Source organism: Penicillium lagena (genome assembly GCF_028827675.1).
Source record: "Penicillium lagena strain IBT 129212 chromosome Unknown utg000006l_segment0_segment0, whole genome shotgun sequence".
In the NCBI taxonomy this organism is placed as follows: Eukaryota; Fungi; Ascomycota; class Eurotiomycetes; order Eurotiales; family Aspergillaceae; genus Penicillium; species Penicillium lagena.
The window spans coordinates 1,636,820-1,660,806 of NW_026623227.1; the positions used below are offsets into that span (position 1 = coordinate 1,636,820).

The window sequence follows — 23,987 nt, forward strand, 5'->3', positions numbered from 1 at the left end:
ATCGTTAACTAATTTATATGCTGAGGCCTCAGTAATTAGGAGATTATTTATGTACATTTACAAGGAAAGGGTATTGTGGCCCGCACTAGACTTTCCTCAAGTCTCCCGACCCTCCCTCCGATCTATCCTTCGATGTTTCTTCCGAATTTTCCTCCCTACCGCTCCAGTATCCTTGCATTTCCCACCTTCGAGAAACCGCACTCTGCTGACACGGATCCGAAGCTGGTTTCCAAAACTTGCAGTGAAGAATAGCCATGCCAGCATTAAAATCAGCTGCGGTAGGCCCTGGAAGATGCCAAAAAAGATCAAGACTTCCCCAGGGCATCGGGCCATCCCGGTTGTAGACGTAGTTAAGGAGATTTTGTTCAGGCCAAAAACCATCGAACAAGTCCTTACGGTCGAGGACGGCAAGCTAAAGTTTGTAGAGTTCTGTCGAAGGTGAGAGCACGATAACGCCAGCACTAAAATAGTCGCGTTTGTCCTCAGCGGCTAGGTTAGGAGGAAAGCCAAATGGCCTATAAGCAATGTCGGGCGTCGAAGCTAGAACATAGCTATTAGGAATCGGAGGCAAGTTGGGGTCAAGTGGAAGTGTCGCGTTCTTATTGACTAGGACGCGCTGAGAAGCAGGGTCCTCAAAGATTGCGTCGAGTGGCCGAGTGATGACCATATCCGCATCGAGCAAGGCAACCCTTTTCAAATGGCATAATGCTAGGATCGAAGACTCGTAACTTGTTGAACACTTCAGCATAACGGTCGACTACAATTTCGACGGAGTGTTCAACATCCTCAACCTCGATTACTATCGCACCGTCATCCCGTAGTCGCTGACGCTTGCTTTCGCGCACCGCCTTGTTGACCAGAACCACAACAGAAACTGGACTACTGAATTTTGTACGCTTTGCATGGAGCAGCTGATAAACCAAAGTCCGAGCTCCCACATAGAACACATGGTCGTCGTCCTCCTCAGCACCTTCCTTTAAATAAAATTTCGAGCCAATAAATATGGCGACAGCATAGCGGGTCCTTGAGGGTTTCGTTATAGCCGGACTTGGGGTGGCAGTCGGAGTGACACTTGAGTTTAGACTCGAAGTAGGCTGGACGTAGTCGTCGTTAGGATGAGCAAAATCCTCGTGCTCTCGGTAAATCGCGAAGGTCGTCGAATGCCGAGAAAAACTGATTAGTACTGTGAGGGTCCAGTTTCAACAAAAAGGAAGAAGTGACATTCGACGAAAATCTTCAAACTAGAGAAAAGAAGAAGAAGAAGAAGAAACAGAAGGGAAAAGGAAACAGACAAACTAAATACAGAAGAGCAACAAAGAACGACAAACAGGATCACGTAATCCGGCTTGTGCCTTCAGATCTTCACAAGTACGATACACAAGGTAAAACTAATCATTATGAAAAAAGGCCATCTCGTGTTTGGCAACTTGCTCTTGAGGAGGTTCATGGCGGGCGCCGAGTCTAAGCTCTACATTTCTTGGACGCAAATTTCGGGGGTGTCTTTTATAAACAGAGAACAAAACGGTTTATATCCGGCCCCTTTTTGCTAGTGCTACCCCCTATTGTGCCTAAAAATAAATTGCACTAGATGACCGTTACTAATAGAGAGGCAGTAGTACGATATGGATGTGAAGGGCTAAAGCCAGACTTGGTTAAATCTAACTAGGCCACATGTAGTTTTACCAAAAGCTTGAAGAAAACGCGGCGTAAACAGATGGAAAGCCACGTGCTTGTACGTGATCCTTACCAGAACTCTGGGCCCTTTACATCAACTTCTGGTCGGGTATTTTGGCCCCCATTGATCTGCAGGCGAAGTTCAGCCCCGTCAGTAAATATGGGCGCCTGATCATTTCCTCTGACATATAAAGAGCGCGGCTGGCGAAACGTGGTTAGCTATTATATGAACTCCGAACACGGCTTGAGAATTGAGAATTGTGGCCCTCCTCCTCTTGACCCGGACCCACCTTCTGCCTTTTCGGGGCTGTTCTGCGAACTGTCCTGAGTCCTAAAGTTCGTTCTGACTTCAGAGTAGCATTTCGCGCGGTTGAAGTCATCCATCAGAGACTGAGAGGATACTAACGTCCTCAGACGGCCATTTTCAAGACCCGATGGCTCCATTCAAAGTCCTTATCGTGGGGGGCAGCGTATCGGGCCTCTCCCTGGCCAATATGCTCGAACAACATGCGATCGACTATGAGTTACTCGAATCATCGCCGATTATAGGTCCAGACCTAGGTTTTGTTTTGGCGATGCAGCCCAACGGCATGCGGATATTAGATCAGCTAGGCTGTTACGATGCAGTGATGGAACGTGCCGTCGAGGTTGAGTCCTTGCGCGGCTGCGGTCCAACTGGGAATGTGCTCCTTGATCTTGAGAATCACGGAAATGATCAAATGGCGAGGTCAGTCTTCGTGAAATTTCCTAGATTTGACTCCCGTCTATGGAGAGTGCATAGCTTAATGAAGAGACCAGGCTAGGATATCGTCTCACCTCGATCGCGCGTAGCGATCTCATCCGTTCCTTGTATGGCAATCTGAACGATAAATCAAAGATTTATCCGAACAAACGTGTAACAAGAGTCGAGCCGACGGAATCTGGGGTGAGTGTACTTACTGAAGATGGTTCTGTCTGGACTGGAAGCATTGTCGTGGGTGCGGATGGGGTCCGCAGCATGGTCAGACGAGAGATGTGGCGGATCGCACAAGAACAGAAATCAGATCTTCTGGGCGAAGAAGATGGAAAATGTAAGACATGGCTTTCATCGAGATTATAAAGCCAGCCATAACTAACTACGTCATGGACAGCTATATCCAGCACCTACAGCTGCGTATTTGGCGTCTCTCCAGACATCCGGCGCGTGCGTCAGAATACTTTCTACATAACGGTCAACTCCGGCCGCTCATATCTTGTGGCTCCAGGTCTGAACGGAACCTCTTATTGGGTCCTCTTTGTGCCAAATGATAAGCCCATACCCGGACCAGACGGCCGACGGTACACGGTAGAAGATGAGCAGAAGCTAGTAAAGACATATTTTAACGACCAAGTCGCTGAAGGAGTGACGCTCGGAGATTTCTACAAACGCAAGACGCGTTCCATCATGCTAACGCTTGAGGAGGGTGTGTTGAAACAGTGGTTTGGTGGACGAATCGTTCTTTTGGGAGATACTGCTCACAAAGTAAGTCCGCGCATATGGGGATGCACACCCATTTCAGTATCGACGGCTCGTTTGATAGATCCTGACACTGTCCAGATGCATCCGGTGGCCGGCGTTGGCGGGAGTCATGCAATTGAGAGCGCCGTTGCGCTAACAAATATCCTTGCGGAAACTTTGCAAGAAGAACCTAGTCCCAGCGATGCATCTATCAGTGAAGCCTTCCAGCAATTTCAAAACGGTCGTAGAGACCGAGCTGAAGAGAGTTATAATGAAGCACGCCAAATGCAACAAATGCATATCCTTGAAAACAGGGTGCTTCGATTTATTCAACTAGTGGTCTCCCCAAGACTCTCCGCCGAATTTATAATGGATCAGGTAGCCTCACATTTCAGTCCCGCGCCGCGATTGAAGGCTCTTCCGGTACCCATGAGACAGAAAAGATGGGGATATGATGACGAAGTACGATTGAAGCCACTTCAACGCGCACCTGGTCAAACGCTGCTGTTCATATTCTTACTTGCTTGCGCCATGATCGTCTCCTGGATTGTTTCGCCATTGGATACGGTATCGAACACATCGTCGGTGGGTCCTCTATTGCATGAAGATACACAGGTCCGTTCTAGAGTCTTGAGACTGGCTCTCACAGTAGTATGGACCATTGAATCGTATCGGGTGGGTGCGGTGATGACTCCCCTTATCAGGTAAGTAATATCGACTCATCTAATCACAAGTCTAACTCTTCGTTTATAGTGCTATTCTATGGACAGTCATGGCTCATCTGTTTGGCTATGAGGTCATTGGAGCGCTGTACATGTCAGTCTATGCGTTCATCAGCCAGAAACGATCGTTCTATTACCCGATCCCGAGAGCGATCTCAATACTAACAGCCCGGGCATGCTTCTGGACGCTTGTACTGGCTGCCATAATTCCGCCAACGGTTTTGTTGTCTCGGTTACTCGATGGCAAAATCTCTCTCGGTGACACGGCTTATGTTTGGGAGACGGCACTGTTATGCTATCCGGCAATGGTCTTTGGGGTTTCAAAGCTCGCACCTCCGTCATCATCTCAACCTGAAGATTCTACGGAAAAGACAAGGACCGATATTGAATATATCTCGTGGACTCTGTTACTACTGGCCTTTCTTTCCGGTGCTGTATCTCTGTTTCACGCCCTCGCGATCATCCGTGGTGACAGCATTACTCCTTCGGATATCTTTGGCCTTTTCACACCACATGATCCTTTGGCGCCTTGTATTTTCATCTGGTGTGCCTTCACTATTTGGGACCTTCAAAGAGTCCAAGCTCCTGGAATTCGGATGCTTAAGAACTACCTCTTCCTTCTCGTTATTGGTGCCGTGTTAGGGTCTTCTGCGGTTCTGCCCTTAACCTGGCTGCTTAGGGAGTATGCGCTGGAGCGAGGAAGAAAGAGAAGGGAGCTGTTATAATCGCATGACATGTCCATCATCAGACTGTCTAGAGTGTTGCTGTTTCAGTGATACTCTTTAGACGCTCGTTGGGCTGATGCTGGCACCTCTCCTTATCTTTGTGGCGGGAAAGGGGGCAGGTGCCTGCACTGCGCCGCCTACTCATCCATAGATACATACACAAATGAAATTTGTGAGGCAATGATCCTTTGATAGCATTACGCATTGCAATCTCAAGCCCTTTGAATACCTGCTCTAGGACGATGGATGCACTGGTCGGCAAGACGGACAGGCCTAGTGTGATCCGCCAAAATGGAGTAGCTGGAATCAAGGAGGACATACTGCATATAATTATTAGATCCGCCGATGTCAAAGTGAATCATAAAGTTGTACATTCCAGCACTATGACTTTTGTTGCAGCTACCAAAAACTAAATACAACTGTGTCAAAAATACACATGCACGAATGCTTGAACCGCCCCATAATCACATATACATAGCTTCCCGACATATATATTGTATGTGCCACCAAAACCACTCACCCATCCAATGGGCTGGTGCACGTAAATGAGGTCGTCACACTCTTCTCGTACGCCGACATCAGACTGGTGATAGCGGAATAAGCACCAAGGCCTGCGAGAGCCAAGGCACCAAGGAAGTAGAACACGTTCCAGACGCTGAAGATCATCCGCTTGGGGCTCTGGGCCAAGAAGCCACGGATGAAACGTCTGACACCGCTGTCATGTCGCACCGTTTTGCCCGTCACAGGATCAAACCCTTCTCCATCTCCCATTGCGGCTTCCTTAATCCAGAACATAGTTGCGAGCAAAGGTGGGAAAGTGTAGGTGAAGTGCAGGATACAGAACGCGGATACCACGGAGGTTAGTCCGGAGAAGTTGGGAATGCCGGCAGCGATAATGAAGGCAATGGCCCAGTAAACTGGGATCAAGGCAAACCACATCCATTTGCCACGTGTGGTTGTGAGGGGAGGGCAACGGAAGATTTCGACCATGACGTTGTTATAGAGGACTGAGAAAAACATTTAGTCAAGCTTCGATGAAATCTTTCCATGGAGGGCTTACCTTTTAGACCAATGTTGCCATACAGACCCGCTGCAATCAATGCGCTAAGCATTGCAAAGACATTGCCAGCTGTCTGGATGCTATATTTGCTAATTCCAAGGTAGGTCGGGTTAATCGTGTACTGGCCCTGATACCCATATATGAACAGGCCGTAGAGCATGTAGCAGAAGTAAATGAAGGCCTGTGCCGCCCACATGCCAGTCAGGAAATCCTTAGGGCGCTTCATCTCGGCCATAAATTCGGGGAAAACCATTGCACCACCGTAGGCAAAGATAGCCTGCATGGCACCACTGACACTGGCGGCAAAATCACTGGCATCGGGAAGCCCGCCAGTGGTCATCACAGGCGGGTAAACACCGTGAACTGGCTTAACGGAGGAGCCGTCACCGATGCTAGCGCCGGCAGACTGGCTGGAGCCGGCATAGTTTGGGGGCGAGTGAGCGGCTCCGCCCATCGTGATGAACATGCAAATAAGGTTGAACCAGACAGCTGCATTAGCCAGCCATCCGAATTTCTGGAGAGTACGGATCTGGCCGAGGAAGAATCCCACTAAGGCCCAGATCAGACAGCAGATAATAAAGCAGAGCTTGAATTGCGTCGCTTGGGACAGAGCCTCTCCGTTGGAAATAACAATCAGACCGACATTAAGGATCAGCTGGATGCTCTGTAGGACGTTGAACAGGTATCGTAGCGGACGTCCGTACAAGCGGAAAGCAAGGTCTCCGAAACTATGCAACGGAAATTGGTAAGAGTCCAGACCGAGGAAGGTCTCCCAGAGAAGCCATCCAGAGTAACCAGCGAGGCCGGCGAAAACCGTGTAAAGAGCCACACCGGGTCTTAACAGCTTGTATTAGCACCTATTTTCTCATCCCCAAGGAACGCAGACTTACCCCCAGCCCATGGTAGCAAACGCATAAGGTAAGCCAAACGGTCCCAGAATATCGGTAGTGATCAGATAGAAGATCGCACCTCGGGTGGCGGTGCGAAGCGCCCGGGATGCGTTAGCCCACTCCTCGTCAGTGATGGTCATGCGATTCGACGGATCACTAGTATTAATGGCAGTGGCATCTCGCGACACATGCTCCGTTTCTTGTTTCACGCCTCCGTCCGATTTAGGAGGGAAGATGATCGATAAAATCCCAGATTCCTTTTCTGCCTTGGGCTGGTTATCCTCCTCGGCGCGGGTTCGTCTAGCATAGTAGATATATTCTTCGAATGTCACGCTGGTGTCATGCAGTTTGCGATGCTGCGGGCGAATCGCGTCTGAGCTGTACTCGGGAGGGACGACGATCGTTTGTGCGTGCTCCTTTTCGTGGTGGAGACGGGGGTCCTCCCCATCGAGGGCTAAATTGCCAACTTTGGCCATTTTAAGGTGTTGAATAGCAGAAAGAGATAAAGTAGAGTATGTAATAGATGACCGGCAGCAGCGATGAGAGAAAAAAATTTGTGGGCGACCCGTAGCTTTTTAGCCTCGTATCAAGCAAGTCATCGCTCGGATATCCACGGATCCAACCAACCACCTCTGGGGCCACCGAATGCATCCAAGGGTCCCAACCTGGTGGGGTTGCCAAAAAGAGCTTATGTTACCAAGCGTCCAGCCTATAGCTTGCTACTGCGGATCTAGCCGCCATTGGACTGAGCCCCGGTGGAGCCGCGGCTCAGCTTTCGGTGTAGGTTTGTGCAGAGTTAGTCATGATGCATTCGTCTATTATTGGCCCCAAAATATCCAACAAATAGCACAATTTGTTTACCAATAATCACGAATAAAAAGAAAACAACAGCACACCATAATTCGGGCCCCAGAAAGCGAGCCTTACTTATGATCGGTCACTGTGGAAGCTCAGAGATTATTTTGGAGTTTTCCCGTTCTTCTCGAATGAATATAAAAATGGGGTCCCTATCAACTACTGGGCTGCCTAGAGCCTCTAGATTCAACTTCCAATTACTATATGACGTTGGGATGAAATGGCGATGACATCGTTATCTGGCTACATGGGGTTTGATTACATTGCTAGGATCCAACGCTTGCAACGTTAGACGCGCATCATCTGCAGTCTTTCCGAAATCTGGAAATGTTCTGTGCCTCAGCCAACAATAATACCTACAAGATAGGTGGCGAATCATAAAAAGCCATCAAAGGCACATATGATAAAGCAGGTGCCTCTGATTAACCAAGTCATTTATCTAACTACATGTAGATCTCATCAAGCGCCTCAATCCCATTCGGTCTACACAGTAAAAGCGAATCACAGCGAGTTTCGTTTAAAAGAAAAACATCTGCAGGTGCTGCTCCAAACCCACTTCGGCGCCTCGAGTCTTAGTCTCATCTACGCTAGGCCGGTAAGCCGCTTCAGTTTGCAAAATGATCTCCGGAAAATGAGTCTGTGCGCGACGAGGACAGATTATGCTGAGCTGGATACAGAGCCAAGGATGGGTACAACCTTAGGTTAAGGTCGCTCATTATTCTGCATCAAAGTACAATTACATTTCTAAACGAAATCAAATCATTTCGCTCTCTGACTGCGGGCGGTGCTTGTAGTTAATTAGTCGAAGTTGATCGTGGAGCATCCTGAAAGCAGACACCACACAACATTCGAGTCAAGGATCTGGTCTTGCTGCAATTTCTTTTGCCTTTTCTAATATGGATAGTTCAGGTGGGACCTATTCTTCAGCATAATGATCATTCTTGGCAGTGACGGTACACCCGCTCCGTTCTCCAAGCCATATTGAAAACGAATGCTTTGCCTTCCGGTCTCTCTCTCAGTACCATTCTAATTGTTATTACTTTCTACTCCTTTTCATAGACTTTCACATCATATATAACAGCCAACCAGACCGTATCTACACATAATGCCGGTAGCGGCCGCCAACCCGGCCCCGGGATGCGATGATTGGGTCGAGCATCAAGTAAAGCGCGGGGCTTCAATCATCTTCACACCTACAAAAAAATCGCTTTCTTATTCATTATTGGCAACAATTTAAAGAGAAAAGCTCGCATGTTTGTTCTCGACGAGCTTCACTTCAAACCTGGTACATAGCGTTGTATTCGCCCCTGGTTCGTCCGACAGGAACAGAAGTTAGAACACACGAAGAACCATCGCAATCCCGTGTCGTCCAACCCAGTGCACAGACTGGTCTAGTTTTTCTCTTCCCCAGCTTTTCTTTCTCTTAGGACTTCTCGTTTTCAGGGGCGAAGGTGAAGCCGTGGTTTCACAAACTCGTCTGATCCATCTGTCCGAAAGATAGAGTGTGGTTCAGCACTGGAATTTGAATACAGGCAGTAATCTGCGCACGAACGCACGGCACCCCACGGGGTTTTTGTCCGACTAGGCCCGGATTAAGAGGCCGGACGAGAGGGATACTAGCTGTCTGGCATCGGGCTTGGCTGACGGGTTTCTTCTTCTTTTTTTTTGGTCTCTGCCTGATTTCTCAACGGCGGGACGGTGCTTGCTTGTGACGTTCGTTCTCGATAATTGTCGGCGCTGCAAAATACAGTCACCAGATCGACTGCCGTCTCTGTCTAGAGTCTCAGGGCAAGACTGATCTGGTTCTCAACTGAATATTATCATCTATCTTGTCTACCTGCTGCTCTGGTTCAAACAAGATGAGCCAAGCACAAGACCCAGAAGTCAAGCCGGATGGCCTAGTGGAGAGTGTAACCCGATGCAGCGAGGACGAACATGCTGAAAAGAAACAACAAAGTGCCGAGACGACAGACATAATCACCCATATAAACGATAAACCCATAATCGTGATGGACGAACCGACGGAAGCAGCAGCATGCGGAGACTCAGACCCATCAGCACCAGAAGCACAAAAGGAGGCTACCCCAACAACAGCAAGAGAACCAGAAGAACAGCCACACTCAGCCTTCAGCAAGCACGAAAAGCGTTTCATAGTGTTGATGGTCACACTGGCCTCATTCTTTTCCCCGCTATCAGGACAGATCTACTATCCGGTGATGCCGACGCTGGTAGAAAACTACGACCTTACCACTGCACTGGTTAACCTCACCATCACGACGTACATGATCTTGCAGGGCCTGGCGCCCAGTTTCATAGGCACGTTTTCCGACTCCGGCGGGCGGCGCCCGGCATATATCCTCGCGTTCACTGTGTATACGGCGGCGAACATCGGGCTCGCGCTGCAGAATAGCTTCGCGGCGCTGCTGGTGCTGCGCTGTGTGCAGAGCGCCGGCAGTAGCGGGACTGTGTCCTTCGGATATGGCGTTATCGCTGACATTGCCACTCCTGCTGAGCGCGGCAAATACATTGGTCCCATGGCGGCAGGGGTTATGGTTGCTCCTGCACTGGGGCCTGTGATCGGTGGGCTGCTGGCGAAATTTTTGGGGTGGCGCAGTGTCTTCTGGTTCCTGGTTATCATCAGCGGAGGGTATCTGGTTCTCTTTATAGTGACCATGCCAGAGACCGCGCGCAAGATTGTTGGGAATGGCAGCGTTCTGCCGCGAGAGTGGTGGCGCATGTCGTTGCTTCAGTACTGGGCTGCGCGACGACAAAACGAGAACGGTGATGACAAGGGCGATGAAGAGCGAGTTGAAACCCAGGGCTCCGACGCGCAGCAGCATAACCGGTCCACTCGAATCTCGTTCCCGAACCCAATGAACTCATTCGCCATCCTGCTGGAGAAAGATGCCATCATCATCATCTGGTACATTGGGCTAGTCATGTTCTCCAACATTGCACTATTAACATCTGTACCGAACTTGTTCGGCAGATTATATGGATTCAACGAGCTGCAGATCGGCCTATGCTTCATGTAAGTACTCCCAATCCTCACCAACCCACACAAGGCCTTTAACAAACTTGCGAATCCTCCAGCCCCTTAGGAATCAGCGCCTGCATCGGCGCCATCCTAAACGGCAAGCTAGTCGATTACAACTACCGCCGGGTAGCGCGCAAGCTCAACTTCGCAGTAGACCGGAAAAAAGGCGACGACCTACGCGCATTCCCGATTGAGCGCACGCGGCTGCAAACCGTCTTCCCGCTGATGGCACTCGGGATTGCGGCCTTCTTGCCATACGGCTGGGTGCTGGAGCAGCGAGCTCCATTAGCGGCACTGCTGGTTCTGCAGTTCATCATTGGGCTGTGTTTCATTTCTGCGCTGAATACGCTCAACACGTTGCTGGTGGATCTCTTCTCGGACAGGGCATCTACGGCGGCGGCAGCATGCAATCTGGTGCGGTGCTGGCTTGGAGCTGTCGGTGCGGCGGTGATTGACCAGATGTTGGTGGGGATGGGCTGGGGGTGGTGTTTTGGGTTTTTGGGGCTGTTGATGGCAGCGGCTTTGGTGCTGCTTTGGTTAGAGAATGCGCGTGGGATGCAGTGGCGGGAGGAGAGGCTGGTTAGGATTGAGACGAAGAAGAATCAGAGGGATGGGATTGTGCAAGTGTAGGAAGTACCGGAGGATAAGAGTGCATTGTGATGAGAGGAAGGATGCTCTGGTGATGGATAGGGGTGCTGTTCGCATGGAGATCAGGCCTGTAGAGGAGAATGAGAGGTAAGGCGAGCATTCGTTCCGCCGATTCAACTCAGGGAGGCAAGCCTCAGTGTTTTTGATGCGCTTAATTTCATAGAACCTCGAGCACAAAGGTTAATGTTTATTGCATCCAGCCAGAAAGACACTACCGTATAATTGAACCACGGCGAAAACATGAATTGCATGAAATTTGCTACCGACAACTGTACATGGAGACAAGGAAATTTAGAAGAGACATAGGAAACAGGAGGGGTTAGGGTCAAGAGGAGGAGAAGAAACAAAAAGATGTAAGAACCGCTAAAGCCCCCAAGACTAGAATAAAGGGCGTCCATCTAGTTTTGAGAGGAAGCCGACTGGTTGGACCCTGTCCCGGTTCGCTTTTTAGAACAAACGCTGTTTGCTGGGAAACCGTTTACATGCCGGGGGAGATCAGCTTGCCCTCTGCACGGCTCTCCGGGTTCCAGCCACCGGCGTAGGGAGTACCACCGAGTTCCTTCTCGTACTGGCGAATGCGGGCCTCCAACTCCGGCCGGAAGTGACGGATCAGACCCTGGATGGGCCAGGCAAAGGCCTCGCCGAGAGCGCAGATGGTGTGGCCCTCGACCTGCTTGGTGAGCTCCTGCAACATATCGATCTCACGCTCGCGGGCGTTACCCTTCTCCAGACGCTGCATCATCTGCATGGTCCACTTGCTGCCCTCGCGACAGGGGGTGCACTGGCCGCAACTCTCGTGCTTGTAGAAGGTCGACAGACGGGAAATGGCGCGGATAATGTCGGTGGACTTGTCCATGACGATGACAGCGGCAGTGCCCAGACCGGACTGTGAGTCTTTGAGGGCGTCAAAGTCCATGAGTTGGTCGTCGGCCACAGACTTGGGGAGCACGGGCGTGGACGAGCCGCCGGGAATAACGGCGTACAAATTATCCCAGCCGCCCCGCACACCTCCACAGTGCTTCTCGATCAGCTCGCGAAGTGAAATGGACATCTCCTCCTCCACCGTGACGGGGTTGTTGACGTGGCCCGAGATACAGAACAGCTTGGTGCCAGCGTTACGCTCGCGACCAAATGAGGAGAACCAGTTGGCACCGCGGCGCATGATGGTGGGCGTCACGGCCACGGTCTCGACGTTGGTCACGGTGCTGGGGCAGCCGAACAGACCAACGGCAGCGGGGAAGGGCGGCTTCAGGCGCGGCTTGCCGGCCTTGCCCTCGAGCGACTCGATCAATGATGTCTCCTCACCGCAGACGTAGGCGCCCATTCCCCGGTGGATGTAGACGTCGAAATCGTATCCGGTGCCGCAAGCGTTCTTGCCGATGTACCCGGCCTGGTACGCCTCGTTGATGGCTTGCTGGAGGACGGTGGCCTCGTGGTAGAACTCGCCGCGGATGTAGATGTAGGCGGCGTTGGCGTTCATGGCCCGGCCCACCACCAGACAGCCCTCGATCAGCTTCTGGGGGTCCTTGCGCATGATCTCTCGGTCCTTGCAAGTTCCGGGCTCACCCTCGTCTGCATTGACGACCAGATACCGCGGTCGGGGGTCCTTTTGCCAATCCTTGAAGTTCATGAACGACTAATTGGGTGCGAAGAAACCACTGGTCAGCTCCATCCGCTATTGTTGTCCGACTCTCTCCCATCCCACTTACGTATTTCAATCCCGAGGGGAAACCAGCACCACCGCGGCCACGGAGACCTGAAGCCTTCAGCTCGGAGATGAGCTATTCACACCATCAAATTAGCAATTGCGACCTTTTTTGGACATCCTAACCACAATGGGAGGGACACTCACCCAATCATCGCCCTTGAGAATGATATCCTTGGTCCGGTGCCAATCACCATACTTCATTGCCGACTTGAGGTCTGCCCCATGGTGATTGTAGAGGTTTGTGAAGATCCGATCCTTGTCCTGGAGCCCGCCATAGTGCCGCACGGGAGGTGCCTCCTGCACGGATGCGAAAGAGCGGGCGGCCGCCCCCTGGGCGCGGAGGGAGCGGGAAGACAGGTGTGAGAGGGAGGAAGGGGAGGGAGCCGCCGCTCGAGATATCATGATGACGGATTGACGGGGAGGAAGGAGGGCAATGCGTGGGAATCCAACGGGGTCATGGAGAGGGAAAGGACGACGGCTTGCTGGGCAATTCCTGCGGTTGCGGATTACGTGAGCTGTGATTGGACGGGAGGAGTCATGTGATGTTGCTGAGTCATGATCCTTCATTCCAACCAGCAGGAGGTACTGGCGATGACATAATACATAGCTAAGGTACATACAAGCACGCCTGTCTCAGCATCTGCACTGGTCCACCACCCAGTATTTGCAATGGCTCCGGCGGCACCAGCACTGTCTCTGCTTCAACAACCCACCATGCCCACCGCAGCCAGTTCACATCCAACCACCCACTATCATTGACCAACCATGTAACTCCATCATCAGCAGCCCATGGTTGGGCGTTCTCGACTTTCACAAACTCATCAAACGCCGCAAGGAGCGTATCCATCTGTTCATCCTCGGCAGGATCAGGACCAGCCACGGATGGTGGGGGATATGCCTCGAAAAGAAACTCCAACCATCGAGTCAGGCGCGCTGGCAGTGGGACCTGTGAGCGGTACGTGGCAACCAGCAAGCAAAGCAGCGTCCCGAAAAGCAAGTTCGGCACGCTGCGCACGACAGGAATGACCTGTACTGCGCGGTCGAAGACGTGGTCAAAGTGTTTTTGGCCGGGACCTTGCATCTCCGTCGGGAGGAGAGTAAATAGCTCGGTGAGTCGGAAAAGAACTCCGTTCTTGGGCACGATGGACTCGCGCTCGAGGATGCGGACCCGGATGCGCGATAGGATTTCCTCGGACAGGAGGTCGGCGGGTATACGGGCCATGTGCTCGTTCAGCATGGTCTTGATATCGTCCCAGGTCTCGCCTCGCTGTTGCTCCCTTGCTCGGGTGAGAGTCCACGAGATGATGATGAGGGCAGCTTGATCGAGTGCAATCTGACCATTGCGGTAAATCTGCGTATGCATCTGATTCAGATTGGCTGGTTGTACTGGGAGTCCTTCCGCGCTGTCCTGCAGCAACCCAATATGCGCAATCAGCTCGAAGCTGATCTGACTCAATGCTGCAAGAGTGCTGTGTCCATTTCCGTAAGCAGGCGGGATACGAATCCCAGACTCGGTGATCTCGATCATATCTTGCTCGCGCGGATTACCCTCCATCACGGCGAGTGCGTTGAACAGGGCTGGGGAGACGATTGTGTGCTCCATCGGTGTATCGCGGGCTAGGAGCGGGTAGAGGATGCTGAAGATATAGTACGGGTCCTCGGTTTTTGTGGCCTGCTCGGGATACAGCTGCCGCTGTCGGTCTTTGGCTGCCATGAGCGGGCTGCTCACCAGCACCCCCAGTTTGACGATCCGGTAGTCGGTCGGGTTATTGACGAGGCAGAAGCCGTAGTTCATCAGCACTGCCAATATATTAGTTTAGTGTCTGGACAACCGTGGCAACCAACATACATTGCTCGTTATTCCGGGGACCGTAGTTGTTGGAAATCTCCTGTCCGGGAGCAATCTCTTCCAGAACCAATAGCCCAACGTCTTTCTCACCGGCCCGCCACTCAACCTTGGCCAGTGGTCGATGATTCGGCAGATCAACCAGAGGCAGCAGAACAGACACCCCATCCCCATCGCAGAGATCCCCATCCGGGACCGCACCAGATAGAACCTTCGACGAGAAAGCTCGAGAGGAAATAATCGTCGAAGCCCAGAGATAGAGCTCCCTAGATACCAACCAGTCAGACTTCGATCCCAGATACAAACCAAACCGGGATATTCTCACCAAGTATAAGAGTCGACATCTTCAAACTCTACTTCCTCAAGCTTCGCAATAGACTCATCAAACCGCCCCTCCCAAAGCCGAAACCGCTGTACACTCGCATCCGGGATCCCCGTCCCCTGAATCCAATCCACATCCTCCTCCCCAAAAAACAGCGGCGTAGTCAACTGGCCCGGCTGGGGAAGCGTGCGCAGATACGGAAACCAGAAACTGCTTTCGCCGCGCAGGAACTGGCCCATTAGGAAAAAGGTCGTGGTTTCCTCGGGCCCGACGGCGTCAATGAATGCACGCGGGAAGACCACGCCGTGGCTGGAAAACGATACTCCATTGGAGGATGATTGGTGGCGGTGGTCGATGGCATTAAAATAGGATAGCGTTATCCCCACCGGTGCGTTGATTACCCGTGTTTCTCTGGGGATTGGTTCCGGCCAGTCGGCTTTCACTTGGAGGTGCACGCCCCGAGTGGAGTCTTGGGAGATTTGCACGCTGTCGGAGATAGAACCGCCGTGGCTGCGGACCCAGTTTATGAGTTTGGTGTGAGCTTCTAGGGAGGGGGAGGAGCTGGAGTGGAATGTTAGATGTGTGGTCTGTTCCGGTTTCTGATATAGGAGCTCACCCCGCCGACGGAGACGTCGACATTTTTCTGATCTGAGACAGTGGAGTCAAGCCTAGATGTCCATTGAAAATAATGTGCTATAGAGAGCAGAAGTATATCTCTCTCATGCGAATCCGTACAATAGTACGATGGCGAAGAAGGGATGCTAAATCTTCGATGGAAAAGTTGTTGCGGGTTGCGGGCGATCGGTCCCACTTTTTTTGACCGTACATAATGCGGTAGGTAGTGCAAGTATACGGTCCCCAAAGATATAAGGCTATTAAATAGATCGTTTATAGTATTTCTCATAGTACACATATAGATAAGGTAAATTAGTATACCATTAGACTTCTAAACCTTTATATATCTACTTAAAGAGAAATGACCATGTTAACGTGAAGAGTCACTAGTCAACCATCACTAACAGAAGGCTCAAGCACGACAGTCGCTGGGTAAATTGTTCAAAGTTTTTACAGCAAGGTATTTATTTGTATGTAGACCTATTATTCCCAAGTTTCTGTCCTTGAGCATTCCAGTTGACTCGGTTCAAGAACACAGCTAAGGCAAACAAGCGGCAGTTGTCTGCATTATGTGTAGCCATCAAGGGGTTGCTAGTCGGGGAGATGCCTATATGACGGAAGCCCAGCCCGGAGCAACTATTTGAGGCTAGTATATCGCTAAAGCAACTTCCCGTTGATAGCGTGGATAGCGTGGATGGTAGTATGCAGACCAGTTTACAAATGATATGCAGTTTGTGTGCTGTTTACAAGCACTAAGGAGATTAGTCCCAAATATGATAAGGTGCAGTTCACATTCGAATTTACTCGACTTCAGCTAATAGAAATTCGCTCTATTAAAGTGTCCTCTTCATATCGTTAACTACATTCTTTACATCTACTATTCTTTCATTTTTAGCCTATCAACCTCCCAACCACTATCATGCCTTCCCGGCCTACCGATATCCCTCCCTACGCCGAATACTATGACCTCATTACCTCCTCGACGCCGGCCTGTCCCGATCGTGAACAGGAGCTTGGGCAGCATATACCCAGCCAGTTCTTGGAACTAGGTGTTGCAGCTGCTGCCCCCTCCCAGCGTATTCAGGTGACTCCACAGACCCCATCAAGTTTCTCTCAGGCCTCATCTCAACCCCCACAGCAGCTACGGGCTCGTCTTTCCTTCTGGATATGGCGGAAGGATGCTCCGACGGAGAAGGAGAGGAAGCCACAGAGCTTCGGGGGTGTCATATCTCACCCAATCAATAGCTGCTTCGTCCAGGGGTTTGATCACTTCATAGAGAAGGAACTCCTACCAGCGCTAGACCCAGACCTCGGGCAGTATTCGCGGGAGCCCGACGATATATACAAGCTCGCGCTCGGGTTCACAAAAAAGCCAATACAGCCGGTTTTCCTCTCTCAAATATACAATAAGGAGTCACATACTACTGAGCTCTATCCCTTATTTTACAAGAAGGGCCTCATGCGGGACATCAATGTCATCATCATCCGGAAGGAAGCGAAGGATGAGCCGGACCAGGTCAAGCAGGAGCCGGGTGCCCGCGATGCCCATCATCCAGGCAGTGAGAGGGTCAGATCGTGGCTCTTCGAATATCTAGACCTCCCTGATGCCCCAGCCGACGACGTCGATGATTTCGACTTCGGCTTCGAGGATACAGCTATCTTCTTTAAGAAGAGAGACCCAGCGCCGGCGAGAGACCCTACCCCAGCCAGAGCACCAGCTACAGCACCAGCCGGAGCGTCGGCTAGAGCACCGGCCAGAGCCCCGCCCTCGCGCCAGTCTGCTCCCAAACGCCCTCGGGCGGTTTCATATACAGCATCGCCGCCCCAGACGCGGAGCCGGGCTCGGGATCGGCTTCAGGTGCAGGTGTGGGGGTCCCAAGGGCGAGGTTCAGGAGAATAATGTGGTCCTGTCACGGAGTGGTTGGGTGGAAGAAATGGTATCATCCGCAAACAAAATGAGGACCCGGCTACAGCGGTATTTCCTAACTAATCTAATCAATGACCAAAACTTCAATTCACTCTCATCTCTAACTAACACACCAACTATCGTACATGTCACAACGTAGCTCGCCCAACCAACCATCCAACCAGCTATACTATCAGAAACGAACAAGAAGAAACATAACACTCGTCAAGCACTCCGCAGAGGGTGTGATGCATGCACAGGGGAAAACAAGAACAAAAAACACGCGCGGCAAACTTGCAGAAAGAAAGGCACTCGGAATCATCAGAATGCAGGAAGGGCAGCAAGATTACCCCTGAGATGAGATAGAAGGAAGTATATACAGACGCCAGGGCACAAAGTGATGATGTGGGGATAGGATGGATAATTCGAATCCGTAGCGAAGTAGAGAAGCAACCCCCCCCCCCCCCAATTCATCAATCGTAGGTATCCTCCCCATTGCGGGCAGCACTGTCGAAGAAAAGCGAAGAAAAGCGGAAACGCGAAACCAAGAAATGCGCAGAATGCATGCAGATGAAATGTTCGAACAGCCAGGACGAAGAGGTCTAATTCGACGTGGAGGATTTCCGGCCAGGAACCATGATTTCTACCAGCCCATCATCCTCTCCGTCGCTGGAATCGTTCTGGGCATCGTCATCATCTTCAAAATGCGATCCCACGGCGCGCGAGCGGCGGAAATTACTGTACCGCGCTGGGCCAGTCAAGTTCGAGTACCCAAGAGATTCATTGATGATGGCCTCATCTTCATCGTCAGAGTCCACTAACCCTGTCCCGCTGGGTCCGACCATCTCACCCATTTCGTCGTCGTCATCCTCAACTTCCAAGGGCACGCGGACGCGACGGCGCACGGCTTCGGCGTGGCCGTCGGCGTCGTCTTCTGATGAGCCCGTTGATAGGGAGTCGGGGGGCTGAAGCCCGGTTCTGGGAAAGTGGGCGAGAAAGTCTGGTCGGCTTCCCTGGTGGCGAAGTCCGTATTGGGGAACATGCTGCCCTCGGCGTCGTCATCGACACCGGCTATCACAAATGGGTTCCTGGTGGGCCAGGATGAGTCTCGGTTCTCTTCGCCTTCTGCCTTTCTATCCTCGCCTTCAGCATCGGCATTTTCTGCTACTTGCTGCTTCTGCGCTGCGAGGCGCGCGGCGAGCTGGCGACGTGCGCGTGAGGGACCAAGGCTTAATGGAGCAGGAGGTGGAGGCAGGATCGGGATAGGCTGACTGGTGGAATTCGTGGATACCTAGTCAAGGAGTTATGTTAGCATCAATGACAATGTATTGAGTGGCTGGGTGAATGGGCTGCCGTGAGAAAACATCGCGTTATCATGAATGAGATCACGGACTCGGAACACTTCAGGTGAAAATAAGAGAACATAGGAGTTGCCAATGGCGCTCGATGCTGTTTCTCAAAGTCCGATGAGAGCTCGGTCCGTAGGCATGACACGCGAGGCGGAGACCAATGCCCCGGTGCGAAACACCGGGACTACATGAGCAAAGGCAAAGGAAGGGCAAGGTCGAGGGAGGCATGGCGAGCTCGCATTGCAGTCATAACACGCGCAGCTCGATATCTGTCGGAAGAATATCACCCACATTCTCGGAATCGCCTAGTTCGGCATTGCCAGAGTCTCTGTCGTCCTGGTCCTCCATATCTTCATCCTCATCGTCGCTGGAGCTCGCAAAGCCACTGAGCAGCGAGGTACCACCACCTGCACCGAATGCCCCACCAGATACCCCTCCTTGGTTGATGTCAAATCCTTGGAACCCCGAACCGCCAATCCCGCCATTCAGACCCGCTTCCGCCAGGGCTGAAGAGGTTCCAAAGCTCTGGCTGGAACCGGCATTGTTCGCGGCTGTCTGGCGAGGTCCAACCGACATGTCCGGGCGAACACCGCCCAAGATGGCATTGTCTCGTTCCCGGGTTTCGGAGAGGGTTTGCTCGACATAGTCGATCCACTCCGGGTTCAAAACACTGTCCATAACAGATCGTGAGAGTAATTCTGGCGGGTGGCGCTCGCTGAACTTGACCACTTCCTCTGCGATCAGGGTGAGATGACCCATGTAGCCGAGTCGGATCTGCTTGGTGCGCTGGGCCTCATCGCTACGTTTTTGGCCGTCAACAATTTCGGTCGTGATCCGACCCGTGTCAAAAACATCGATGGCCAGGGCCCTGTTGTAGCCACGCTCCATGGGGCCATTGAAGACTTGTTGCACGACATCGTAGACAACATTGTGGAGAAAATTGTTCCAAGGGAAGCGGTAAAAGAAGCCCTAGAAGTCACAGTCAGAATAGAAGCGTTGTATTAACTCCTCACAAGGTCAACCTTACCAGTATCGTGGGCACCACTTTGTTCTCCACAAACATGATCTTCAAATAATCACCCACGACAGGGCGACCATCGGTGTCCAATTGTATATATTCATCGGCGGAATCTTCGTGGACATGATCTGCGAATTCAGTTTCTTGGACAGGTTCACCCTCCTGGGCCTGATTGGTAGGAGCCGAAGTTGACTTGGCTGCTTCCTCCTTCGCTGCAAAGAGAGGGGGCGGTACGTCTTCAGGGAGGGCAGGCGCAGCGGACGTCTCCTGTACAGTTTGCGTAGAGACCTGGATCTCGTTTGACGGTTTATTTTCAAGCTTGATGCCACCGATCTGATCAGCGAGATCAGCCGTGGGGGAAGCGCGGTCAGATGATTCGGGATTGGCAGCGCTTTCCGCAGTCTGCTCAGTCTCAGACTTGGAAAAAGACTCAGTCTCCGGCTGAGAGGTTTGCTGTGGCTCTGTCGGTACATCGGCACTCTTCTCTGGCTCGGATTTATCGTGATCGACCAGAATGCCTGATGAACCAACATCCTCAAAACCGTCCTCTTCACCCGCGTGATGGACTTCGTAGCTTCTCAAATCTTCTGGCGAGCCCGAATCCGGTGCCGATCCATTGGTGAAATCGGCCGTGGTGTCGTTGTAATCAATACCCGAAACATCGTCGCGGTGGGGATCAAAAGCACCCTCACGAATCAACTTCTCGCGTTCGGTGTCCCGTTGGAGAACATACGCATCACTTCCAGGTTCGTTCAAAAGACCCATGTTACTGCAGTGGAGTAATTCCGCCATCAGCTCGCAGGTCTTGAAGCGGTCAAATCCAAGCGGTTCGATTTTCGCACCCCACGCGGAGTTCAATCGTTCCCGGTCGACGGTCTTCACATTGAAGCCGTCGGACACCGTGTGCTTGCTGCTTCGGATCAAGGACATGAAATTGGGGATATGCTGCGCGAATAGGCGGAGCAAGTCGCCGAGATAGATCGGATCGTATGGGGTAGGCATCGATTCAGGTCCGCCGATATTATCAGGGTCGTAGTCAGAGTTGTTCTTGCGAATCACTTCGATGACAATACCCACGCCTACTGTGAGCGGGTTGCCCCCACCGAGCATTGAGTTGATCAACTGCTGGATACACTTTTCGGAAACCAGCTCGCGGGTCAGGCTGTTTGGGCCAATACACGACTGGTCGTTCGGGTTGGCGTTTGCGGAGATGGTGATTATGGCTTTGAGAAAGTCGCCTGCGGATGTTTGAACCGAACCAGGGTATTCGGGCGAGAGGAAGGAAAGCAACGTAGGCACGAGTTCTTGAGTTTTCAGCCAGTCCACGGTGCCCTGGCCACCCTCAGCCTTCTCCAAGCTGATAATCTTCAGCAGTAGATCCATGACCATGGGATTGTCGATATGCTGCAACAGTGCGGGGACAATTCCATCCAAGGATTTCAGGAAGTCCAACATCTCCTCCGTCTTCTTATCGAACAGGGTTTCGTTGACTTTCGTGAAGTAGCTCGCCTGCAGCGAGTCCAGGGGTGGGGGTCGTCGGAGGAACCCCCAGAAGTCGCGCAAGTACGATTGGTTTTCCATTATGGATTCCAGGATGGTCCATGCTTCGGAGGAGAGAATCTCGCACGCAATATACGCATGCTTCAGACGGGTCTTCTCGACCTTGTCCAAATCATCCGAATCTAGGACATCCTTCAACGGATCGGCCTCTTTGGTTTCCTGCTCAGCTGGCTGGGAGGCGACATCGGGTTGTTCCTTCTCGGACCCAGCCTTTTCGTGCGTATCGTCGTCGATGTCATTTTTTTCGTCGTCACCATCATTCACTAGGCTCGGTGCCGTAACATAGTCCATAAGCCGTTTCAAGACATGGTCCTCGCGTAGATATTCTATGAGTTTCGAATTATGCTGCTTCAGTTCCTGGATGATCTCCGGCTCATCCAGTAATTCTTCGAGAGTGACCTCTGGTTTCTCGAGCAGGGTATCGACAGTGGAGATACTTGCATATCCCCCAAAACGCCAGAACATGGTGGATTATATAGTCGGGAAGAATGATTCATGGAAGGGAGTCGTCCGGTCCGTTCGTCTCCGAGATGTGTCGCAACGGAGCGGTCTATCATACACGGGATGTTGTTGGCAGAGAAGCGAGGGAGGAGGGTCTGCAGGGCCTTGCGCGGCAGGGCGAATGCACACCTTCCGGAGTGTGCGCACACACACAGACCGGTCACTCAGGGCCGGGCGAGGTGGATCTCGGGGTCTTCAGGGCGTGTTGTGCGAAGACGCGAATCGGCATCAAAAGGGGGTGGGAGGTAGGTCGAATGGAATCAACAGAATCGAAGCGAGCTAGCGCTATGCTTGGCGAAAAGGGACCATGTCAGCGGGGCTGGTCGGTGGCATCAATCACGACGCGGATGGTGTCTTCCGGCTGCCCTCGCGGGATGCGGAGCAGACAGGAGAGAGGGAAGTGGACAAGTCGAGGGAACGAAAGATAAGCTGAGATGATGGGCGCTGAGTGCAACGTACCTTGTTGGAGATGCAAGTGAATGACGAAGAAAAAGAAAGCGGGGAGAAATTCGTTGTCTCGGTCCTTGTGGGATGTGACTGGATGGGGGTTGGGCTGGGCTGGACAGACAAACCCCGGTGGAGAGTAGCCGGGAGAGTCGTGGAATGCTGGGCCGAGTCAACGGACCATGCAGGAGGGTGAAGATAACGAAGCGAGGGCAAGAGAGATAGAGCCCGTCGTGGGGGGAGACTGTGCTGATCGGTCTGGCCCCTGGGATGAGAAGGAAGAGTTTAGGTGGGCAGGGGCGGGAACGGTGGAATCAGCGGGGATCGACCTGGGCCGATAGGCGATCGATCAGGTGGTGAGGAAGGGAGAGTATAAGAACTAACTAGGGTCGGGACGACAACAAGTGAAGCTACGGTTGGATCTCACTCGGCAAGTTAGTCACCTGCCCACGAGGGGGAACCCAGCATGTACTCGGTACTTGGATTTCCCGTGTGATCCAGGCGGTCCAAAAGGTCGCGGGTACTTGTGGTGGTTGGTCAGCCGGGCCATACACCGGGCACGTAACTAACTATGTCATGAGACTCTGTCCTTTTGGAGCTATTCTTACTGTACATTCGGTGTCTCTTCTGCTCTACCTAACTCTCAATAACTACTCCCAACTCGGTGTAAGATCACGTGGCGTGGACGCCTCAGGCCCCACTGACGTCGCTATCCAACGGAGAGTGTTGGTGCTGCTGCCTCTTGACCTCCGCAACCACCATGAACCGACTATTCGGCACCAAGAGTGCGGCTCCCAAGCCCACTCTGGACGGCGCCATCTCCAATGTAAGTCCCCAACCTGATCTGTGATAAAGGCGCACCATGAACTAAACCTCTGCAATGGAATAGGTGGACAACCGCGTCTCCAGCATCGACGTCAAGCTCGCGGCGCTAAACTCCGAGCTGACAACCTACCAAGCCAAAATCGCCAAGATGCGCGACGGGCCCGGTAAGAACGCCCTGCGACAAAAAGCGCTGAAGGTGCTGCAGCGCCGCAAGCAGTACGAGGCACAGCGGGACCAGCTCTCGCAGCAATCATGGAACATGGAGCAGGCGGGGATGATGCAGGACAATCTGAAGAACGTGATGACGACTGTGGACGCAATGAAGACGACGACCAAGGAGCTGAAGAAGCAGTATGGCAAGGTTGATATCGATAAGATCGAGCGCATGCAGGATGAGATGGCCGATTTGATGGAGGTCGGCAATGAGATCCAGGAGAGTATCTCGCGCGCATATGATGTGCCAGAGGATGTGGATGAGGCGGAGTTGGATGCTGAGCTGGAGGCTCTGGGCGAGGAGTCGATGTTTGAGAGCAGTATGGCGGAGAGTGCGATGCCGAGCTTCTTGCAGGATGAGGTTGCGCCGCCGCAATTTATTGATGAGCCGCCGGAGCACGCGCAGCTGAAGGAGCCCGCGGGAGGTACGGCGTGATAGTTACTTTTGCTGTCTGTGTTTTGTGTTTGGAGTTGGGGAGATTATGGGTTTACGATTCGTGGACTCTGCCCTTTTGGGCTGACTCGTTTTCATATACCATTAGGGATGTGGTATCAAATAATGCAGCGTTCATTCATGATCTATCGTTTCTTA

The 23,987-nt window shown here is 52.1% G+C and overlaps 11 protein-coding genes across 11 annotated transcripts; 4 read left to right on the forward strand and 7 right to left on the reverse strand.

The window, feature by feature from the left end:
- Positions 1-412: 412 nt before the first annotated feature.
- Positions 413-2,054, reverse strand: N7510_008793 (glycosyl transferase family 8 protein; the record flags this gene model as incomplete). The annotated part of the gene is made up of 3 exons (XM_056980718.1): positions 413-606; positions 809-1,071; positions 2,023-2,054. The coding sequence occupies 3 exons, from the start codon at positions 2,052-2,054 to the stop codon at positions 413-415; spliced, it is 489 nt and encodes a 162-aa protein (XP_056830927.1).
- Positions 2,055-2,108: 54 nt separating this feature from the next.
- Positions 2,109-4,598, forward strand: N7510_008794 (FAD-dependent oxidoreductase; the record flags this gene model as incomplete). The annotated part of the gene is made up of 5 exons (XM_056980719.1): positions 2,109-2,401; positions 2,473-2,744; positions 2,805-3,175; positions 3,251-3,855; positions 3,905-4,598. 5 exons carry the CDS (start codon positions 2,109-2,111, stop codon positions 4,596-4,598), a joined length of 2,235 nt encoding a protein of 744 aa, XP_056830928.1.
- Positions 4,599-5,114: 516 nt separating this feature from the next.
- Positions 5,115-7,024, reverse strand: N7510_008795 (putative amino acid transporter; the record flags this gene model as incomplete). Its single annotated transcript, XM_056980720.1, has 3 exons — positions 5,115-5,605; positions 5,659-6,494; positions 6,549-7,024. 3 exons carry the CDS (start codon positions 7,022-7,024, stop codon positions 5,115-5,117), a joined length of 1,803 nt encoding a protein of 600 aa, XP_056830929.1.
- A 2,238-nt stretch (positions 7,025-9,262) lies between these two features.
- On the forward strand, positions 9,263-11,070 carry N7510_008796 (putative MFS transporter; the record flags this gene model as incomplete). Its single annotated transcript, XM_056980721.1, has 2 exons — positions 9,263-10,434; positions 10,497-11,070. 2 exons carry the CDS (start codon positions 9,263-9,265, stop codon positions 11,068-11,070), a joined length of 1,746 nt encoding a protein of 581 aa, XP_056830930.1.
- Positions 11,071-11,566: 496 nt separating this feature from the next.
- Positions 11,567-12,718, reverse strand: N7510_008797 (uncharacterized protein; the record flags this gene model as incomplete). The annotated part of the gene is made up of 1 exon (XM_056980722.1): positions 11,567-12,718. One exon carries the CDS (start codon positions 12,716-12,718, stop codon positions 11,567-11,569), a length of 1,152 nt encoding a protein of 383 aa, XP_056830931.1.
- Positions 12,719-12,886: 168 nt separating this feature from the next.
- N7510_008798 (NADH ubiquinone oxidoreductase F subunit) lies at positions 12,887-13,198 on the reverse strand (the record flags this gene model as incomplete). Its single annotated transcript, XM_056980723.1, has 1 exon — positions 12,887-13,198. The coding sequence occupies one exon, from the start codon at positions 13,196-13,198 to the stop codon at positions 12,887-12,889; it is 312 nt and encodes a 103-aa protein (XP_056830932.1).
- Positions 13,199-13,403: 205 nt separating this feature from the next.
- N7510_008799 (uncharacterized protein) lies at positions 13,404-14,591 on the reverse strand (the record flags this gene model as incomplete). Its single annotated transcript, XM_056980724.1, has 1 exon — positions 13,404-14,591. The coding sequence occupies one exon, from the start codon at positions 14,589-14,591 to the stop codon at positions 13,404-13,406; it is 1,188 nt and encodes a 395-aa protein (XP_056830933.1).
- A 372-nt stretch (positions 14,592-14,963) lies between these two features.
- N7510_008800 (uncharacterized protein) lies at positions 14,964-15,603 on the reverse strand (the record flags this gene model as incomplete). The annotated part of the gene is made up of 2 exons (XM_056980725.1): positions 14,964-15,525; positions 15,581-15,603. The coding sequence occupies 2 exons, from the start codon at positions 15,601-15,603 to the stop codon at positions 14,964-14,966; spliced, it is 585 nt and encodes a 194-aa protein (XP_056830934.1).
- Positions 15,604-16,498: 895 nt separating this feature from the next.
- N7510_008801 (uncharacterized protein) lies at positions 16,499-17,479 on the forward strand (the record flags this gene model as incomplete). The annotated part of the gene is made up of 1 exon (XM_056980726.1): positions 16,499-17,479. The coding sequence occupies one exon, from the start codon at positions 16,499-16,501 to the stop codon at positions 17,477-17,479; it is 981 nt and encodes a 326-aa protein (XP_056830935.1).
- Positions 17,480-18,087: 608 nt separating this feature from the next.
- N7510_008802 (uncharacterized protein) lies at positions 18,088-21,877 on the reverse strand (the record flags this gene model as incomplete). Its single annotated transcript, XM_056980727.1, has 4 exons — positions 18,088-18,463; positions 18,526-18,776; positions 19,126-19,803; positions 19,862-21,877. The coding sequence occupies 4 exons, from the start codon at positions 21,875-21,877 to the stop codon at positions 18,088-18,090; spliced, it is 3,321 nt and encodes a 1,106-aa protein (XP_056830936.1).
- A 1,240-nt stretch (positions 21,878-23,117) lies between these two features.
- On the forward strand, positions 23,118-23,831 carry N7510_008803 (putative SNF7 family protein (Cta1); the record flags this gene model as incomplete). The annotated part of the gene is made up of 2 exons (XM_056980728.1): positions 23,118-23,183; positions 23,247-23,831. The coding sequence occupies 2 exons, from the start codon at positions 23,118-23,120 to the stop codon at positions 23,829-23,831; spliced, it is 651 nt and encodes a 216-aa protein (XP_056830937.1).
- Between the last annotated feature and the right edge of the window lie 156 nt (positions 23,832-23,987).